At 39.0% G+C, this 22,202-nt stretch overlaps 1 protein-coding gene across 1 annotated transcript; it reads left to right on the top strand.

The window, feature by feature from the left end:
• The first annotated feature begins 17,528 nt into the window (after positions 1-17,528).
• On the top strand, positions 17,529-21,155 carry ckbb (creatine kinase, brain b). Its single transcript, XM_056763655.1, has 8 exons — positions 17,529-17,657; positions 18,407-18,610; positions 19,526-19,680; positions 19,760-19,892; positions 20,029-20,200; positions 20,278-20,401; positions 20,479-20,668; positions 20,756-21,155. Exons 2-8 carry the CDS (start codon positions 18,418-18,420, stop codon positions 20,932-20,934), a joined length of 1,146 nt encoding a protein of 381 aa, XP_056619633.1. The 5' UTR covers positions 17,529-17,657; positions 18,407-18,417; the 3' UTR covers positions 20,935-21,155.
• The last annotated feature ends 1,047 nt before the right edge of the window (positions 21,156-22,202 follow it).

Below are 22,202 nucleotides of genomic sequence, written 5' to 3'. Positions count from 1 at the left end.
ATCGTTGATTTCTAGAATTAAGAAATCTGTGCAACACATTCCGAGAGATGGACAGGGCAGAGAGAGACGGACTGAACTGAACAGGAAGAGTTTGAGATCACATCACATGTTCGATGAGGAGGATAAACCTCTGAGCTCTTATATTACACAACTGTGCCTGATTCATTGTGTTGCCCAAGTATGTGTGACACCACAGAACAAAATAGTGTCAAACACTCTGTTATAATATTTTAAATATAATATACAGTAGATGTTTTAAAAGGGTTTTAAAAATGATGTTCAGACTATAATTTAACAGAACTGTAGTTAGATCTTAGCAAGCATATATCTCGGATAAAACATGGGGCTCAGCAGCTGATGTTTGAGCAGTCTTGTAACACCTCTGTCTGCCAGTGTGTTTGTGTGTGCGTAGAAAGGTGTTTGATTCTATGTACTGACCCCTGAGACTGATAAACATAGAACAGATGGGGACAGAGGGGCTGGCAGAGGGAGCCCAGCGGGACCCTCAACATAGATGCTCATGAAGCCCCTTCTCCTCTGTAACCTCTATACATACTATGTTCATCGTCCACAAGTGCTAAAAATTCTCCTCACACTTCTCTGGTGAAGGTCTGAGAAAAGATTGACTATCAGCAACTACCAGTGCAGTAATGAGAAATACTGGGCATGGCTGTGTACACAGTCTATGGCTTATGGGCTATAAGTGCTCTCTTCATGAGGGAGATAAAAGGCTCTTTTAGTGTGATACGGATGTGATGAGAGCCAATTGTGACCACCAGAGCATTCAAAGCAAAGTGCACACTTGAATACTTTATTTATATGTATTTCATAAACAATGCTCATATGTAAGTTTGCTTCTAAATCATGTGAGAGACTGGATCAAGTCAGCTGACTTATATAAATATACAACCGCAGCAAATATTAGGAGACCATTCCTAATTTTCATTTCAAATCACCATTTCTGGGTGTTTTGATGCCATTCAAGTCCAGTGTCTGTTGAATTTCAATAAAATCAAACCTTAGGAGGGATAAAAGTCATACAACAGCAATGTGAAAGACTGACAGCTTGAAAAAACACATTAAAACTTTGATGAAATCCAGGTTATCACATAAAATATAATTTTTGAACTTTTCCTAAATATAAAAATATGATTGTTGTATTGATTAAAAGTGAATATGATTTTGTTTTCTTTGCAGTATTTGAGGTCTAAAATACAGAGCATATTTTTTGTTATTTTCACCAGTTACAATTTTCCACAAATAAATGCAAAATGAAACAATATTTTGGGGGGAATTTGGGAGAAATGCTGTTAGTAGTTCACAGAATGAAACAAACATGATCATTTTACTTAAACATGTAGAAATAGTAAATTCAGGGAAACTGAACATATGTTTGGAATGGTCTCTTTATTTTTATTTATTTATTTTATAGATTAACATGTATTGTATTGTCGTCCATTGAGAATTTAAGCAACTTCTTATTTAAACAAACCAAAAACTAAATTCACAAAAGTAATTATTTTTATGCCTTAAACTTTTTAACATTTCTATGTTACATTTTACAACAATCCAATGATATGTTTTTGAAAACAAGATAAAAACATTGACTAGAAAAGTGTTTTTGCTAGCTCAAGAAAAACATTATAATGACAGAATATATAGTAAATGGCTAATATTTTCCATGGTAAATCTAAAGTTGCGCTAAGTAGTAATGATTCTTGAAGAAGCATTGGTGTCTGGTGCATCCTGGTGTGATTGATTTAAGACAAATGTCATGCCAAACATATAACCCACCCACTGCCAGCCCATCTGTGCCTGCAACTGTAGACTCTGACTCACACACAATATTAAAGCAGCATTAATGTGATTTTTATACATCCATCAACCATCTGTCCATCATACACAACCCATTTCCTTCTCCTTTTAGCACACATCACGTTCTATTTTATTCAAGATCCAATTTCCATGTGCAAAAAATCAGATGTCTTAAAAAGATGCGTCATATCCCACTGTACAATTAAATTAAGTTGTTTTCTCTGTTCTCTCCGCAGGCATCAAACTAAAATGTGCTGTGAAGATATTTCTGGTATGTCTTTGTAACGTGAATCAGATGACTCTTTAATATGTCCTGTCACTAAGCCGTTTCCAGGAAGCTTTCTGAATCTGGAGGAAGGACGGGTGTCGTTTCTATTCAAGCGAGAAAAACATACTTTTAACCCTTTTTTTAAATAGGTCAAAAACTAAGAGAGCAGAGAATTAGCACTGTACGGTGTGATCTTAACATATTAATCTTAGCTTTAAAACAGAAAGTACAAAATACTAAATTATTCTTGTTTGACAAAACGCATATAATGTAAAATTATTTTATACTTACTTATAAATAATGTTAATGTTGTTTTTTACAACGACATGATTCAAGTCATACAAACTGAACAGAGTGCACAGTCACCTTCTTTCAGACACCCGCCCAACGGCGAGGCACATTTGTGTCTGTACCCCCCCACCACGCTGTTCCAAAAGCAGCTTATGGATTACAATACAAGCTGCTGTACACTGTGATGCAAATCCATCGTGCCAAAACACAGTATGTCTTAAAATCTAAATGATCCAAATCGCAAGCCCACATAATGGTGATTGTGACTATTACGTCATTCTGCAAGCATCTAAAATACATGCAAATTGCATATATGTTCTGTTGTGTGATTGTGTGTGTGTTCACTGATGGAGCCAGTGAGGCTTTATGTAAGAGGATGTGGCAAGGAAAGAGGGTGTTATGAGGTGTAACAGTCCAACGTGTGCAGTGCAGACGACTCAATCTGCTTTATTCTCTTCATGATGCTGTGTCAGGTATCAAAGTGACCAACAGCAAGTGTGTTGGATAGATAAGCCATGACGTCTGACTAAGAGGTTTTAATGTCTGTGTTTGTGTATGTAGGAGACAAGGGAAGAGAGAAGTGGATGTAAAAGTGAGAGAGGCTGTATGCAGACCGGTTTTATCTTATCCTGTGACTTCTCAGTTTAAAGGTCCTGTGTGTCATTTTTTGGAGGATCTATTAACAGTAACGTAATATAACATGCATAACTCTTCAGAGGTATATAAAGTCCTTATATATTGAAGCGTTATGTTTTTATTACCTTAGAATGAGATAATTCTATCTCTACATACACCACGGGTCCCCTTGCATGGATTTGTTTTTACAGTATATCTAAATGGACAAACTAAACAGAGCGCATTTAGTAAATACGTTATCCCAACAGGTTGATCAGGAACCAGAGGCAGAGAATAAATAAAAAAACTATTGATCTGTCATTCAGGTTTAATGATGATCGGATGTTAACATTGTCATGCAGAAAGGAAGCTCCTCTCGGGAGCAGACAAGGAAGTGAAAAAGGTAGTGGAACTGAGTTCATATGTCAATAGATAAACAAATGAAAGGAGCTAAGCCAATAATCCATGTATTTTTAGTCTCTTGATTTTATTATTGCTACATGAGATTTATTTTTCTAATGGAATACTGCTTTCTATTATGGTTATCAAATGATATTAAATAAAAAAATTAGATAGATGCCCAAAACACTTCCTCTGTCTGCCATTGGTCGTCAAAAAGATGACCACATTAGTCGAGCTAATGTTGCTGATTTCAGTGTTTACACTCTTTGTGGCACATGCCACGCTTATAGATATATCTGTATATTACATTGGAATAGTAGGAAGTACTTAAATATAAAACGTGACATAAAGCTTGGCAATACAGCCTGGTTATAATGTAACTCAAGATGTCTTTGAATAAAACTACTACTGAACATAGCAATTTGCTTTGTAATTACAGCAACAACCTTTATCAAAAACTCTGTCGTTCCTCTCATCTTGTTAGTAATGTTAGTAACAATTAGATATTTGACAAGCACACAATACAACTGATCATTTTGGTTAACTAATGAATTCTTTGCTACCCCGAAAACACCCTCCCTCCATTAAACAGTCAATAAATCAATGTCTCCGACATAGACTAAAAAGGAAAAAATATGATGCTGGAAATTACTTGCAGGAGTCTTGATGAGAGACTGTGACATATCCGGTAGAAATAATAACTATTTTTTCTGTTATACATATGTGACATCAGCACAGAGCTATTTTTAATGCAGACCTACAGTATTTAAAGACCATTATTATTGATCATTTCTGAAAACTGTCTTGTGTCTTTTAATTATGTCAGTAAAATCTCAAGAGATTTGTCAGTAAAACTACCTCAGGATGAAATTGCTTTGGAGTGATTGGTAGATGAGCAGTGGGCAGAGGGCAGCTCGAGGACAATGACAATAAGCTGTTCAGCAAGGACAGGCAGTGTAATATTTAATCTGTCTCCTGGCTTTCTGTCATATTGTGTTTGCAAAATAAATCCGGCTCTACCAGCACACTCCAGTGCTACCAGTACTCATGGCCCTTCGTAACTATTCTAAATTTTTGCAAACTGGTGAATAATTTGTATAAATTTGTACAATGTCATATTTTTACAATGCCTTGGCCCCACATCCTATTACGGAAGTCGTGCCAATCGGCGGCCATGTTTGCAACGCCTCAAGGCAGCTATTTCAGTCATAACAAGACCACACTTGAGTGGTTGAATGTTGGAGACAAAAATTTCAAAAAAACTGCTGGCAAAAATCACAATTAAATAGCATATTACCGATAGATAATTAAACCCGACATCAACTGTACTATAACTTTTGTTTCACAAGCTTAAATTTCACCATTTCGAGGTTAGCTTCAGCTACTGCGCACAGGCGGGCAAGTGCCTCACAAAAGCCCCACCCCAGGGAATGGTCAGTCTTTATCGATTGACGATTGGCTCTTTTTACTGGAAGGCGGAACTTTCTTTCCATTTTGAGCTTTGCAATCAAGTCCCGCATCTTGTTAATATCTATTATCTTTGATTCGCCACAGTGACGGTTGTGATAAGGAGTGAGGTTATGGGTGAACCTTCATGCTTGCTTTTCTTCTAATGATTCAATGTTTTTGAGATCAAGTTGGGTCTGGATTGGACATTTAATGTCAAAGAGAGACAAGAAGGCATGTAAAAGTTATTGGCCTCTGACAATTATAGGATGATTATGTAAATGTGCAAATATACCAACTTCCTCTGAAATGACTTCTTTGAAAGGTGATGTTCTATGCAGGTTGTTGAACAGCTATTTAGGCACTGACTTAGCACACATAATAAACTCCCAACAAATAAAATGAAGCCCCACCCCACATATAGTTCTGTTACGCTCAGAAATACGTTACATTACGGAAGTAAATAGGCTGTATACAACATTTCAAGTTGATTTTAAATGACATCTACCCCGAAAGACTTACGTTCTTGAAAAATGAACCATCTTTAACTGCAGGAAGAGCGAAGAATTAAAACGCCCCACATGATATGTAAAGTCCTCGCAGCACAACACAATCTGTCTGGTGTTGAAAGCTGGAAGATAAGAGATGACACTGGTGTGGGACCTACTTCCTGCGTTTTCAGAGGCTGCGAAAACCTGAATTGCGGTGACGGAGTGCTTGTTGCTGCGGTAACAGGGCAGCTTTTGAAAAGAGGACTGACAGCTTACTCAATGCAGGCATAGCCATGGGCTGCAGGTCGCCTTGCAACGGGTCCTAAAGTAGAGAAAGAACTGGCACGGTCCTGTGTTCTGTTCCAGCTCGTAGACGCTTGAGCCAAGATAACGCAATACAAAAACACATAGAAAGGTTCAAACTAAAATGAATGTCAACTTTGATAGTGTGGCGATTAACTTTGACATAATTATCTCTCAGCAGATATACAGGTTTTCAATTTAAAATGTCTCTTAACTGGAGCGCACATATTGATGACTCATCCTGCACTACAGATATTTTGTCCAATCCTGTGCTTTAGAAGGACAATGCCCCTCCCCCTAACGCCTGCATAAGAAAAATGCTCAGCCTGTGACAGAACTAAAACCTATTGACTATTTTAAAAAGAGATTATCCCTACGAAAAAAGCGTCTTTAAATAAATATATACTGTATTTGACATAAATATCTTTGCCATTCATTGACCAGCAATGCTCTACCAACAGTAGTCTCAGCAAATTAAATAACATCACAGTTTACCAAGGCTAAGGGACCTCCCCTCACCACAAATCCTTCATGTTATGAGTTATTTATGAGGGAAATAATTCAGAGCTGTGGATGACCCCTCAATTGAAATGAGGCTGTGTGAAGCGTATGCCCCTCCCCCTCTGAATGTGTTGCTTGATCCACATGCCTCCATTTTGCTGCTGAAGCTGTTCCTCATGAATTAATGAGGCTTGCAGTACAGCAGTGAAATCTGCTCTGTACTGCAACAACTCTCAGAGCCCCGCCGCAGCCCGACAGCAGTTCTCCTAGAATAAATTCAGTCCTACATTATCATTAACAACTCCATTCCCGTACATTAACATTCAGATTATTTTTGATAACAAGCAAAAGAAACCTAAAAGAACCGTTACTTGGTTAAACTGTCTCCAATATTTTGCATTTAGATACCAAGATACCAAAGCTCAATTGCTAGATGTCAATGTCCCAAATGCAACCAAACTACATGACCCATTCATCAAATTGTTAATTTAACACAATTATTATACAACAAAATAATAATATAAAATCATTTTCAACATAGAAATAGTGATATTAGTAGACACTAGCCAGGTCGATAAACAAACACAGACTGGAAGTTTATTGCAATCCATGTGCGCGTGTCCGATTAAACTATATATGATTTTGATTATCAAACATTGGAAATTGGCCCCAAGTGCACTTGCAGTCTGTGTTTGGTTATAATTAACAATTTGTTTAATAATACATTTATAAAAATATTTTATGGTATATGAATTGTTTTAATTTAAATTAAAACTACTCAACAATTATTGTTCTATACCCATTCATGAAAACGTTAAAAACTTTATCCTTATCAAAATGTGAGGGAGGGGCTACAGATGAAGTGTAACAGGATAGTGGCTGCAGGACTTCTCTTGCTGGTCACATCGCCATTAAACTTTAATGTAATCAGAGAAGCATGAATAGCAGTGAATGCCTTCGACACAGGCGTGCATCAAAGATAAAATAGAGTGAGGAAAAGGTTGAGCGGAGGAAAAATGACCCTGTGTCTCCACTTTCACTCTCTCTGTTCCTCTTTATTGATGACTTGCTTGCAGTGTGTCGCTTGAATATTTGACCAAGGTTGTTTTGACCCTGAGCTATTCAGATGGCTAAAAGCAATATGTTGCCTCATACATTTCAAATACATTCAAATGTAAAAATGTAAACAAAATTATAGCTGAATTGCACTTATCAGGTAGCACACTAATAGCATAACTATTGAAATGTTTTCAATGTTATTAATAAAACTATTAATAATAGTATTTTGCCACATTGTTATTCCAAAACTTCTGTTTGTACACACAGCAAAATAAATATTCTTGCTTTATTCATTTAACACTTTTTAATTGTTAATCAACAATGGTGTGAAACGGGACAACTGTTCAAAGAAAGGTAAACAGGACAGAGGACAGGTGAAGTCATAACAGTCAAAATGGGAGTGCGGGATGCCCAGATGCATCATGGGAAACTGCAGCACTGCAGTGGTAAATGCGGCTGCCCCTCCTCCTTGTGCTTAAAACACACACACATTCGCCTGAACATTCACAAGGAGGAAGAAACACGACAGGAGGAGTCACAGAGACATGTAGAACAGGCAAGCCCGGTATGTTTGACGTTTACACGTCTTAATGTAACAACCAAGTAGTCGTACCCTAGTGGTTTAAATCATTAAACTCAAGGTGGGCAATTTGAAGTACATATGAGAAACAAACTCCTCTGTGTCCTAGTGGCTCAACCCATTTCCCTAATAGAGCTATGAGAGGTAGAACTGAACCATTTGAAAGCTACCTACAATAGACAACATTTAAATGATGTGTTAATGCTCATTTACATTGTCCCAATAAACACCAATGGTTAGTTTTGTTGGATCAGTGCGTCAACCCTGTTGTAGAAGTATGGACTACCCTTGCAAACAGCTGCCTTACCAGCACACTTAGTTTTAGAACAGATCTTCTGAAGTGAGAAATGTGAGGAGACGTTCACGGGCAGATGCTATGAGAATGCACAATTTGCAAGTTGGTGGGACATACAAAATAGCAAATGAAGGGGAACAGCCAACCTCCACAATCTTCTCTCCTGCATCTTTGCAGTTGAAGCAGAAGTGGACCACCACACTTCCCTTCATCTCCATGGCCTTTCATCCAAGTACATAGGTTCAAGTTTTGGCACCCTACAGCTGAGACCAGAGAAACTTTACATCCAAGAGAATAATTACAGTTCATATGGGAAAAAACTTTAGAAATCCTTTGAAATCCTCTGCACTTCCCATGGCTTTGTGGCAGGCACAGGTGTCAGATGAGAGAGGTTTGATAAAACAGAACAAGAGCAACATTGGAACAGTGCCAACGCGACAAAGCTTGTTGATGTGGTGATGGTGAGCGTCAATGCTAGGGTACTATGTTCCTGTGTTTTAGTGATGACAACGAATACAGACAGGGAGACACAAGTCTCTAATTCCACTAGATGACAGTCACAAATGGAACAATAACATTTAGTTAATGCACTCATATTTTGGCATTGTTTGAATGGACACGGCTTTATTCATATACTTGGGAATAAATCATGATCAACCTACTCCTCTCAAGATGCAGCATTAAAATGAATTATTTGTGTCATTGGCTGGAAGGTGAAATATAGATGTTAAACTATAGTTAAGGGTCTATTAAATGCCACACCCAGAGCAGAAAATACAACAATTTTATTTTAGGTTTGTTATTGGATTTTCATAGGGCCAGAACACATCATTCACACTGCACAGAATAGCCGATCAATTCTTCCATTTCAATAGCCGAAAGAACATGAGGGTGCTTTAGACAGTGATGGATTCTGGGTAATAAAGGCCCTCAAAAGTTGTTAGCCAAGGGTGATGCGGATTGAAAACATGGAGGTAATGAAATCTAGGAGGGTGGATGGTGGGGGTTAGGAAATGCCAAGCTCTCAGAAACAAACTGAATACTTCCTTTTAAGAGAAAAGGGATAGTTCACCCCAGTGAAAGTTCAGACTTTCAATTCACCTGACACGTGTGTGTGTGTGTGTGCTTTTCAGAGCCCCATTAAGTATTTAATAATCAGCTTTTTCTCAAGTCATCTCTGGTGAGAATTGCTCACAGGGGACATATATGTGTTTGGAGTGATAATGACCTGATCAGACCTTATTCCTCAAATCTGAACACTAATAGAGCACTAAATAATACTTAACCTATCGAAAGATCATACAGTTGAAATAAAAAGTATGTGAACCCTTTGGGCTTACTTGGATTTCTTCATAAATTGGTCATAACATGTGTTCTGATCTTCATCTAAATCACAACAATAGAGAAACACAGTCTGCTTAAACTAATACCGCACAAGCATTATACGTTTTCATGCTTTTATTGAACACAACTTGTAAACATTCATAGTGCAGGGTGGAAAAAGTATGTGAAACCCTAGGCTAATGACTTCTCCAAGAGCTAATTGGAGCCAGGAGTCAGCCAACCTGGGGTCCAATCAATGTGATGAGATTGGATGTGTTGATTAAAGCTGGCCTGTCCAATAAAAAAACACACACCAGTTTTGAGTTTGCTGTTCTGAAGAAGCGTTGTCTGATGTGAACCATGCCTCGCACAAAAGAGCTCTCAGAAGACCTACGATCAAGAATTGTTGACTTACATAAAGCTGGAAAGGGCTACAAAAGTATATCTAAAAGCCTTGATGTCCATGTGTCCACGGTAAGACAGATTGTCTACAAATGGAGAAAGTTCAGCGCTGTTGCTACACTCCCTAGGCGTGGTCGTCCTGTAAAGATGACTGCAAGAGCACAGCGCAGAATGCTCAATGAGGTGAAGAAGAATCCTAGAGTGTCAGCTAAACACTTACAGAAATCTCTGGCACATGCTAACATTTTTGTTGACAAATCTACAATAAGGAAAACATTAAACAAGAATGGACTTCATGGGAGGCCACCACGGAGGAAGCCACTGCTTCCAAAAAAACATTGCAGCACGTTTGAAATCTGCAAAAGAGCACCTGGATGTTCCACAGCACTACTGGCAAAACATTCTGTGGACAGATGAAACCAAAATTGAGTTGTTTGGAAAGAACACACAACGCTATGTGTGGAGAACAAAAGGAACAGCACACCAATATCAAAACCTCATCCCATCTGTGAAATATGGTGGAGGGGACATCATGGTTTGGGGCTGCTTTGCTGCCTCAGGCCCTGGAAGGATTACTGTCATCGATGGAAAAATGAATTCCAAAGTTTATCAAGACATTTTGAAGGAAAACTTAAGACCATCTGTCCGCCAACTGAAGCTTAACAGAGGATGCTGTGGCATGACCTCAAGAGAGCGATTCACACCAGACATCCCAAGAATATTGCTGAACTGAAACACTTTTGTAAAGAGGAATGGTCCAAAATTTCTCCTGACCGTTGTGCAGGTCTGATCTGCAACTAGAGGAAACGTTTGGTTGAGGTTATTGCTGCCAAAGGAGGGTCAACCAGTTATTAAACCCAAAGGTTCACATACTTTTTCCACCCTGCACTATGAATGTTTACATGTTGTGTTCAATAAAAACATGAAAACGTATAATGTTTGTGCGGTTTTAGTTTAAGCAGACTATGTTTCTCTATTGTTGTGACTTAGATGAAGATCAGAACACATTTTATGACCAATTTATGAAGAAATCCAGGTAAGCCCAAAGGGTTCACATACTTTTTCTTTCAACTGTATGTGTTGCACATTTTTAGATTGTGTTTACAATTGTGTAAAATTCATGCAATATAGAAATATATCCTTCCAAGCAAAGCATTCAACAAAACAGAGAAGACTTTATCTTGTATGCCATTTTAAGACCATTTAAATGTTCAAATTAACATGCCATTCGCTACCATTGTGTTCTAGGGTTGGCAAGGCGACTGCATGGGCATTCAGTGTGTGCAGGGGCTGGAAACCATGCCTTCACTCATAATTACCCACTTTAAACAGCCCTGTCGCGTCCTCTGAGCTAATCTGCCCGTGTGGAGAGGTGAGAGTATGACATCATCGCCTCTCTTGTTCACATGGCAACAATGGAAGCAATGTTCCATTAATACAGTAGCAACGGCATTGATATGCAAATGAAAATCTGTGAATGAAAGTCCAGCGGGTGGAAAAGGAGGAGAAGATGAGACAGCTTTTCCGCCCACGTCTAATCGTTGCTCATCTGCAGGAGATGGCGAGAATCAAAATCTCATGCAGGCCATGGCCGCAAGGTCCAACTTGTCTCCTAGAACAAAAATCAATGACAGCGCAGTGCGGGGAGGAAAATAACTCTGCGGTCCTGACAGGACACCAGGAGCGTAAAATGAAGGTGACCGGGGTCGGTACAGCAGTAGGGGAAACATAAATGCTGTTGCAGAGTGTTTAAAGATAGTTAATGGGAAATGGGTTTAAATATCCAGCCTTTCCTTTTCACCAACTTCAGTCAGACAAAGCTAGAGCTGGGGGATGGGAAAGTGAGAGAGGATAGAGTGATAGAGAGAAACATAGTGGAGGGGTAAGACATGGTCCTTTTTACAAAGCTTATGATGTGGACTAAAAGTTGTGATGAATGGCAGCAAACATCACACAGAAAGCATATTTTAGCACAGCAAAGAAAGCCAAAGCATCAATGTCCCCTTTAATAAAAGCAATATCACATAAGCAACTTTAAATTGCATGTGTAATATTACTTTTATATGTGACCCTGGATCAAAAAAACAGTCTTAAATAGCACGGGAACATTTTTAGAAAAATACATTGTATGGGTCAAAATTATAGATTTTTCTTTGATGCCCAAAATGATTTGGATATTAAGTATTAAGATTATGTTCCATTAAGATATTTTGTAAATTTCCTATGCTAAATATATCAAAACTTTATTTTTGTGAGTAGTTGGCCAGTAACAGTGCCTCCTATTAACAACTTCAAAAGCAATTTTCTCAATATTTAGATTTTTGTGCACCCTCAGATTCCAGAGTTTTAAACGGCAATATCCCCATTATTATTCAGCTTTCAAATGCTGTAAAAATCTGAATTTTTTTACCCATAAGACAGGTTTTGTTGTCCAGGGTCACATATGTCAGTTCCTTAAAAAATATATTCTCTAGAACACAATGCTAAGATGCTAAAAATCATTTATCAGATGTTTCAGAATATAATTTAATAGAACAGAACAGAATAGAAGTCTTAGATGCTAAAAAACATATAGGCTATTAAATGTGTCATAATTTAATCGAATCGAATAGAACAAGTATGCTAAGCTAAAAAGCAGTGAATAACAGATTAAAAGATGACCAAGATAAGTTAATAAAACGTATTTATATGGTTTTATACATATCTAAGAATTACACCTTCTAAAGCAAAACATCCCATGCATTTGTGTGTATGTGTGTGTGCTGTAGACTCGAAGGCAGCAGGTCAGCTCTAAATGCCAGAACGAAATGCTATGCAACCGCAGTGTGTCAGCTGAGCTGTCATGCAGCATTATGTGCATAAAAAAACACGTGACCAACGGACGACAGAGCAGACCCCACCCTCCTCACTCAATCTAAAATGATCATATTTCTCATCTAGCAGCAAAACAAGAGCCGTCTGTTCGATATGAATCTGGCAGAGTACAATTGTTCCCAAAGGATGGAGCTCTGATTTTAGAGCCAGTCTTACAGCACAGCCCCAGAACAAACTGTGACGTCGCATAATGTGTGACTCAGTGAGGGAGCGTGTGTGTCATGTCAGTGAAGAAGGGAGTGTGTGTGTGTGTGTTAGGTAATTCAGAGAGTGTTTACCTCAAGCTCCATCCCATCTGCGGCTGAGAGCTGGTTTTCGGAGTCAGCTAATCGCTCTGGTACATATAAAAAAAATCTCTCTATCTATAGCATAAAACAACATACAGACTGGATGGGAAATAGGATACATTACTGAAAAGCTCTTTACAAGATATAAACATAATCCCTCTCAAGAATCATTTTGAAAGACTGAAACTCATACTCAGATTTGGTCCTAAGAGCCGTTATAAGAGGCTCATCCAAGTACTTAATGATCATGCTTTGCTGAGTGAGTCTCTAATGAACCCCTCCTCAAAAGAATATTCAGGCTTAAGTAGAAGATAAAATGATTTAAATGATTTTCTGTGGAATAAGATAAAGTGTACTTCAGTTTATAAAAAACGAAATAAATGCACTTACAATAGATGTCTATGGAGCAAACATAATCTATAGAGCATAATGACATCACACTTTGCGTTGTTTATGCAAATTATGTCATTCGATTCTACCTATATTATCAATGTCTCCATCTGCCATTGGTTGGCCAAACACAATATCCTGCCCTCACGGCATTGGTTCAGTGGTTATGATGCCATTGGTTATGAAAGTGACCTTTTTGTAGGTCACTACAAATGTTGCTCAAACAAACTGCAAATCCCAACAGTATGTGCTTTACCTGTAAATTGCATTTAAAGAGGCAGGTTTATAAAATCCTCATTTATTATCCCTTTATGTCATTTAAAACCTGTATATGCCCTGTTTCCCCTCTGTGGAACACAAAAGAAGAATATTTTGGTTTCGTGTCCATACAATGGAAGTCAATGGGGGACGATGTTGTTTGGTTCCCAACGTTCTTCAAAATATCCTCTTCTGTGCTCTGCAGAAGAAAGAAAGTCATTCAGGTTTGGAATGACATGAGGGTGAGTAAATAAATGACAGAATGTTCATTTTTGGATTAAATTATCAATTTAATCTGCAATATTCCTTCAGGACCACAGTAACACAGGCATCTGTACACTCTGTACCTTGCCACAGAAATAAAAACAAACACACAAACTGTGTAGCAAGAACATTACCAAACACACACAGATTTCATATATAGCCTACGGCTTAAACATAGCACCCATGAGACACCCACAAACAGTTAAGTCTTGAACTCTACAGTGTGCTCAGTGTTCTCAGCGCCCGGCTGAATACACTCTTGTTTGGAGCAGGGAGTGAAGGGCAGCCTCTCAACTCGTGGATGGGCCCTCTCACTGCAGGAGGGAGCACGGTCTAGATTTATTATTTAAGATAATTGAGTTCTTATGAAAGCCGATGCTGACCTAAATTCATTTGACTAGTTAAAATTTAAATGGCATCTAGCGATGCCAGCTACCGTGTCCACTATCGGCAGAGAGCGAAGGCGAGGCAGCCAGTCTTTACTGGCCTCTCAATGGAGGACTTGGAAAATTGGTTGCGTCAAGCTGTTGAGGACAATAGCGTCTGCCATTTCGCTCTAAAGGTTTGGGGGCTGTGCCGTGGTTGTACAGTTGTTTTCCACTATTACATTATGTCATGGACTGCCTCTGCTTCTCCATTGTCTCTGTTATTTATCATTTCAAATACTGCATTCGTCTTGGTTTTCTCAAATACAATTCAGTTTCCCACAAGCTCAGGCTATGTTTCATTTAAAACTGCTACAGGATTGTGACACGCACGTCCATCCATTCCATTGCAGTTTAAAGAAACGTTTGGCTCTGAGTCAGCAACTGTGATCCAGCAAACATCCTCAAATCTGCAACTAGGGATGAAGATGCTGTGCTTTCTCATTGGTTCAAAACGCATCTGGTCCCTGAAGTGGATTGGGAAATAGATAACAGATGGTTGCTGATTGGTAGGCACAACTGTCACTCAAACAAGCAGCAACGATGATATAAGGCAGATCAGCTGCAAGGATATCTTTAATCTACCTGGCTGGCACGCAAAAACAAGCGAAACAGCCAGGTTGATAAATCCTTTAGCCGTGACCTTTAGTTTGAGTTCATTTAATTGTGGTGAACTATATGCAAACGAATTATGGAAATCATCCTGCAGCTGGTCAAAGACTCAAACTGTGAACAACACGCTTTATATCTAGCAAAGCTTGCGAAATATAAATCATCGTGACTTAGCAAAGCGTATGTACGCTGTGTTATATCAATGCTGTTACACAGACGTTTGAAATGTAAGCTGCTACATAACATGTTATGAGATCAATATATGTTATTTAGTTTGAATATATAAAGACCAAGTGGTGTTCCGCAGTTATCATCTGCATGTCAATTCAACTTCTGGGATAGCAGATTTTAAATTCATTTGAATCATTATTTATTATTTTATCTCTCCACAGAGTTTCAGCAAGGTTACTGAGGAGGAAAAGAGCGGATTAAAGGCTCTCGAAAGCAATGCAGATGAGTCACTTAACAAGAGGGAAGGGGTGATTTTGACAGCTCTCTGTCAGAAGGGCTTTACTGACAACATGCTTGTGTATGTGTGTGTTTATGTCTCCTGTGTGCAAATACAATGATATGATTTATTATTCTACCAATGCATTTTGAGCTGGCACACAAACATTTAACAATTATTGATGTTGATCTGTTGTTTCTAGGCTTTTTGGGAAATCTCCATTACGCTTCTAAACTAGGTCAGTGTCTTTGGTCAACCACAAGAAATACCAAATCGGTGACCAACATTTTTTGCTGGTAAATAGCATGGCTATAACACTCCTGCTTGTCAATGCATGCTGGGATGCATACGTCCATCAACATTCGTTCCATCTTTTGTATCTAAATTTAGGGTGCTAAAGGCGAGAAAATGCAAATGTAAACACACAAATACATAAGCAAGATGCTCTGCTGTAGACTTCGTTCCTATGGCATCAGCACTCCCCGTCTTTGTGTCACCCTTTCAAAACGTGATTGCTACACACTGAACTCTGTGAACCACTGGAGAGAATCAAACCAGTACACCGCCTTGAGTGAAAAAAGCCCTGCCATCATGAATATTCATCAGACGCAGTCTGGACTTTCATTCTGATCTCACGCATTCTCTCTCTCTCTCACTTTGTGTTACTGTGAAATAATATTTTATAACATGAGCTCTGCTGAATCGACAGGGAAAATCAGTCCGTGTTAACAAATGTCATGTTTATATCTATTGATGTGTTTGCGGTACCTCAATGACACCAAATGAAACGTGAAGGCTGTATACTTTCAGCTTTCCTGTGCTCAGTGGTAAGAGCATTGCGTTAACAACGCAAGGTTGTGGGTTCGATCCCAGGGGATTGCAAATACCTATGTAAAATGTATAGGATAAAGCAATGTAAGTCGCTTTGGATAAAAGCGTCTGCCTAATGCCAAAATGTATACCCCAGACATCAGCAGTAGAATCACAAAAGAAGGGGTGTGGCCAAACTGGGCACAACACGAGAGATCGCTGGATACTAAAGAAAAATTTTAATCAAAGGAATAGTTCACCACCATAATGGAAATTCTGTCATTATTTGTCATTTCAAACCTGTATGACTTTCATTCTTTTGCAAAACACAAAAGAAGGTATTTTGAAAAATGTTGGTAAGAGAAAACCGTTGGTCCCCATTGACTTGCATTGGTTTTGTGTCCATTCAATAGATGTTAATATTTCCCTACGAACATTTCAAAATATCTCCATTTGTGTTTTTCAGAAGAAAATCACACAGGCTTAAAATGACAACAAAGTGCGTAAATAATGACAGAGTTTTTATTTTGAATGTGAACTATTCCTTTAATATCACTGATTGTGACCAAGCAAAAAAGCTGGCATAGACAGCACTAAGCTACTGTACATCTATTGTGGATACAGTGTGTGCTAATAAGATATCTCAGCATATAAATCAAACAATACAAATAAAATGATTGTAAAATATTTAAGGCTATTTTAAAGTGAACTCTGCTCAGAATTCCAAGTATTGAAAGCAAATGCTCATTTGCATACAGCTTTACATATTCAGTCAATGGCACAAGTATATCACAAAGATAAGAACATTGTTTTCAATGTGTCATTTCTTGCTTAATTCAGCAAAATCTAATAGTATATTATTTAAAAAAAGAATCCATCCAAAACAAGCAGCATATATAGCAATTTCTGGTAACATAATCATTTTAAATCTAGCAAACAAGTTGCACAAGACAATTTAAAGAAAGACAAATCAGCCCCTTAAAAATCTTAGATAAAATTAGCTTTCTGACAAAAATAATATGTAGCAAACACAGATGACACCAAACGGACCAAAAACTGTTGGTGGAGCTTCATCGTATGTTGAGAGCAAAAAGACAGCAAGAAAAACTTGAACACGTGTTGGATGAACTGTCTATTCACAACAATACGGTCATGCTTCAGTTAATTCTTCTAAAATTGCTAATCAAACCCGTCTGAGAGCCTTGATACAAGTGAATCAAATTCCACATTGTTCAATTTAGATGTCAATCATGACGGGCCGTCAAGGATAAAACACCATCTGATCAATGTAAGCAAATACTTGATGTTGTGGATGTGATGCGACTCCCTCTCCAATAGAATGAATGGACTCAAATAGCGGCCAATCAGAAGAGAGCTCCGGCAGGGTATAAAAACCCCATAAAGCCGCTTATTTCTGGACACCGTTATCAGTCTTTGTGTGGGTTCTTGTGTACTCTAGGAAGGATTAATACCACTTTCCCAAGAAAATCGGTGTAAGGTATGAATTCTTTTAAACAGCGGTTGTATTTATCGTAACACAAATAGGTCATTGTTGTTGTATCATTGGGGATAGCTGTGATAACGATTGTTAACCCTTTGGAGAAAAAAATATGGTTGCGTTGAATATTGTAAGGAAGTAAAAGAAATGCATTGATATTTAGAACACGTCTGATTTTTAATATTAGTTAATAACTAGCAATGCCAGCTGTTTATTCCTCCAGCCCCTTGAGGCAAAAAATGACAATATATCGACCTTAAACGCTTTAAATGGGAATACATTGTTGAAAAGGACGCGGATTCGTGCATGACAAAGTGCTTTTGTACCGAACATCAGCAACGACCTTGCAGTCAGCCTCCTTCATCTGCAAGGACGTTATTCCCAGTACTGCGCATTACGCGTTCGTATGCAAAGAACCGCAAACCATTCCCATCCAACACCGTTATAATGCACCGAAAGTGTTGCGTAACATTGAAAATCTGCGCGTATTTAATGCATTTCATGAAGACGCGTCGTTTATCGGACGCGCTCTCGACATTCCATCATATTTAGTGTCAGCGTGACGCCTCACGCCATCGCTAGTGGACGTTTGTCCTCCCGGTTGTTTGTTTTTGATACCGCCTCATTTGCGCTTAATGCGCTTTAAAGCGGTTACGTCATGACGAATGGAGGTGCGGGCTTGGCGTGTCCTTGCGTTTGAGACGGATTCAAATTCACCTTGTGGCCTTCCGTCTGCATGTTTCCACCAGGTAACGCGACCATGCCTTTCGGTAACACTCACAATCTGCTGAAGATGAACTACTCCGCGGAGCAGGAGTATCCAGACCTCAGCCAGCACAATAACCACATGGCGAAGATCATCACTCCGGAGATGTACGCTGACCTGCGGGACAAACAGACCCCCAGCGGATTTACCCTCGATGACGTCATCCAGACAGGAATCGATAACCCAGGTAAGTGTCCTTGCAGCCACCTGCCTCGACCATTTACGTGGATTCCTTTGGCAGATACTTCTGTCTAAAGCGAATTGCAGATTATTTAGGTTACAGGTTATATCAGTTTGTTGTTTGGGAATTAAACCCACAATGTTTGCAATTCTAACACGCTCAACCAATTGCGCTACAGCAACGAAAGCATGAATTAATCTCCTTCAATTGCGCAGCTGCGCATTAAACTCGGTTTGGTGTCTTTACGAGACGCTCCAAAGCAGAGGAATTATGAAGAGTTTGGTTCCAAAGGAGAACTGTTTCATGTTTTTTTTTTATTGTGCATTACAATTAATATCAATCAAATTGCTGTTGGTTTGTTTTGATTTATAATAACTAGAACAATACAGCTAACAAACACAATAAAGCATGATTTTTTTTTTTTTTAAAGTAAAACGGAGGTCTCATTTTGGAACCTAACTCTTCACATGTTTTAGATGTGGAAGAGACGTGTTGAAGGAACAAGCTCTCTGGAAGCCTGTTCTACACAAGTCATGCATGCCCACTTTGGTTTTGTCATTGTGGACCCAAACCGACTCCAACATTCACATTACACCCAACATGACTAGGTATAGTTGCACCCAGAATCTACTGTAGCATAATTTCCATGACCTTTGTGCAGTTCTGCTAGCGTAAGCCTGTTACGGTAATCTTAATGGCATGCCGGTGTATTTCAATAATGCCCTTCAATGACTACTTCAAGTTTAAAGGGAAGTAACGATGTCAAGCGGCAGAAAAGCGAAACAAAGGAACATTGCATAATGATATAGTTGCTCAATGCAGGCCAAAAATGAGACGACACCTACAGCACGACAACTGTCTGTATTGCCGCAATGTAGTTTCATTTTAAGGTTTAGCTTAATATTTATTTCTGGATTCTAGGACATCCTTTCATCATGACGGTCGGCTGTGTAGCTGGAGATGAAGAGACGTACGAAGTGTTCAAAGATCTTCTGGACCCTATCATCGAGGATCGCCATGGTGGCTATAAACCCACAGACAAACACAAGACTGACTTGAACCCAGACAACCTCCAGGTACATTATACCACTGGATGCCCAATCGTGCGTCATGATTTCGAAAAGATGAGGGATTCATTTATTTATGTTTTAATAGGGCGGAGATGACCTTGACCCCAACTACGTTCTGAGCTCTCGAGTGCGAACCGGCAGGAGCATCCGTGGTTTCTGCCTTCCTCCCCACTGCAGCCGTGGAGAGAGACGCGGCATTGAAAGCCTGTCCATTGAGGGTGCGCTTATCAATTTATTTCATTTATTTGGATGTCAATTGTTTATTGATGACTAAGTTGCTGTGTTCTGTAATGTAATATTTAAATATAACTTTATTATTAATGCAGTATGTGTGTGGCTGTTTGTGTATTCCAGCTTTGGGATCCCTTGACGGTGACCTGAAAGGAAAGTACTACGCCCTCAAAGACATGACTGAGGAAGAGCAGCAGCAGCTGATCGATGACCACTTCCTCTTTGATAAGCCCGTGTCCCCACTGCTGTTGGCTTCTGGGATGGCTCGGGACTGGCCGGATGCAAGAGGGATCTGGTGAGATTGCGATTTGGAGACGTATATCAATTTAATATAATGTAACCTTAACAATAATTTGATTTCAATGGATTTAGGCACAACGACAATAAGACATTCCTGGTCTGGGTTAATGAGGAAGACCACCTTCGTGTCATCTCCATGCAGAAAGGAGGAAACATGAAAGAAGTTTTTAACCGCTTCTGCACAGGCCTCACAAAGGTTTGTTGACTTCGCTTGTAAAGAGGACAGGACAAGAGACGCATGCTCTTTCTCACATTTTGATGTTTCTCTTGCAGATTGAGTCCTTGTTTAAGGAGAAGGGCCACGAGTTCATGTGGAACGAGCACTTGGGCTACGTTCTAACTTGCCCATCCAACTTGGGCACGGGGTTGCGTGGTGGCGTTCACGTCAAAATTCCCAACGTCAGCAAGCATGAGAAATTCGGTGAGATCCTCAAGCGACTGAGGCTCCAAAAGCGTGGAACAGGTTAGTTTTCGTAACATCCCAATTGGACATGCACTGTATTTCTGTGTTCTCTGTACAGGTGATCTATAACCATTCTCTGTTCTCCAGGTGGAGTCGACACCGCTGCCGTCGGTGGTGTCTTTGACATCTCCAATGCAGACCGTCTTGGCTTCTCTGAGGTAGATCTGGTTCAGATGGTGGTGGATGGAGTCAAGCTGCTTATCGAGATGGAGAAACGCCTGGAGGCCGGTCAGTCGATCGATGACCTTATGCCTGAACAGAAGTGAATGCTTCATGACTCCCAAATTAACTCCCCACGCCTCCACCAGTACTCCTGTCCTTCAGTACCAATAATCTTAACTACATCAAGGAAATACACTCCACCCAAACGGTAGTGGCACTAAAGTTAGACGAGTCTTCCATCAGTGTGAAGGATTTGTATTTCAAACGTCCTGCAATGTTGAAGATGGAGCTTAACGCCAGAAATAAAGTTTCTTTGGCCCATGGAGTTTCTTGCGTGCATGTTTATTGCTGTCGTTCATTTCAAATTTGATGGCAAATGTCGACACTGAGCAGGTGAAATGTTAATGTGATATTATACAATGACAATACATTTGTTAGAGGATTAATGTTGCAAAATTATAATTTAACGATCTCATATTCCGATTTATTATAACCTACAGCATAGACTGAAGAATTTTGTTTTTGAATCCTAAAATATTCTTAACAAAACTGCTTGTGGTTTAGCTGTAGGATCAGTGCGGTCTTACACTGTCCTCTAGTGGCTACAATTGATACGACAACTAAATGAGTCGACTCAGTTTTATTGGTTTAGAACATGAATTATCACATAAAAAAACAATCACTATAAAGCTAGTGGAAAATGAGTTTTTTTCGGTTTTAACTGAAGTAAACCATTGATCACTTTCGTAAGCGATTAAAGTGTTTTTTCTCCAGGGGCGCAAAGGGACCAGAAAGCGAGTGTCATGACGTATTTGTTTAAACACGTGACATTTGTAGAGAAATATTTTACAAATTGGTACAGCAACTGTAAATCTTTACGCAGTGACGAGGCTTTCGCAAGCATAAATGCCATTAAAGCCCTTGTAAAACTCTCCTGTAATAAAACAATTAATCGGATGAGCTGCGCGTTTTCTGCTTTAAAAGCACAGTAATGGTACATTTCTTACCTGCATTTGGATGGTTTTACGTCTTAAAATATCAATAGAAATTGGGCAATTCAACGCAAATGTCAACCTTACCATGAAAAACGTTTATTTTTAATGCATGATTTTATAGTCCGGAATGAGTGTCTTTTGCAGGATTGTCACATCCAAAACTATTCCTCATATGGCACATGACAATTATATTACGTGATGTTCTATGAGGCATCCCTTCTTCATTTGTTGGGTATAATTGCTTATGGACTTTTACATCACAGAAATCTTACAAAGTATGTTTCTCAAAAGCTGTCACGTGTTTATTTACCTTATTTAAAATAGAAATCTCGTGCGATTTTTAAGATGAGACTCTTATCAACAAAGGTTTAGTCAAA

The sequence above is a fragment of the Triplophysa dalaica genome, chromosome 13 (assembly GCF_015846415.1).
Source record: "Triplophysa dalaica isolate WHDGS20190420 chromosome 13, ASM1584641v1, whole genome shotgun sequence".
NCBI lineage: Eukaryota > Metazoa > Chordata > Actinopteri > Cypriniformes > Nemacheilidae > Triplophysa > Triplophysa dalaica.
The sequence above is the reverse complement of the archived record's forward strand: the minus strand, read 5'-3'. Positions and strand labels throughout refer to the sequence as shown.

Bases quoted from the DNA above. Each gene is read 5' to 3' on its own strand.
- ckbb (XM_056763655.1), top strand. From the start codon at position 18,418: ATGCCTTTCGGTAACACTCACAATCTGCTGAAGATGAACTACTCCGCG. The intron at 18,611-19,525 runs GTAAGTGTCCTT...TCTGGATTCTAG, and splicing joins GACAGGAATCGATAACCCAG to GACATCCTTTCATCATGACG. The intron at 20,402-20,478 runs GTTTGTTGACTT...TTTCTCTTGCAG, and splicing joins TCTGCACAGGCCTCACAAAG to ATTGAGTCCTTGTTTAAGGA.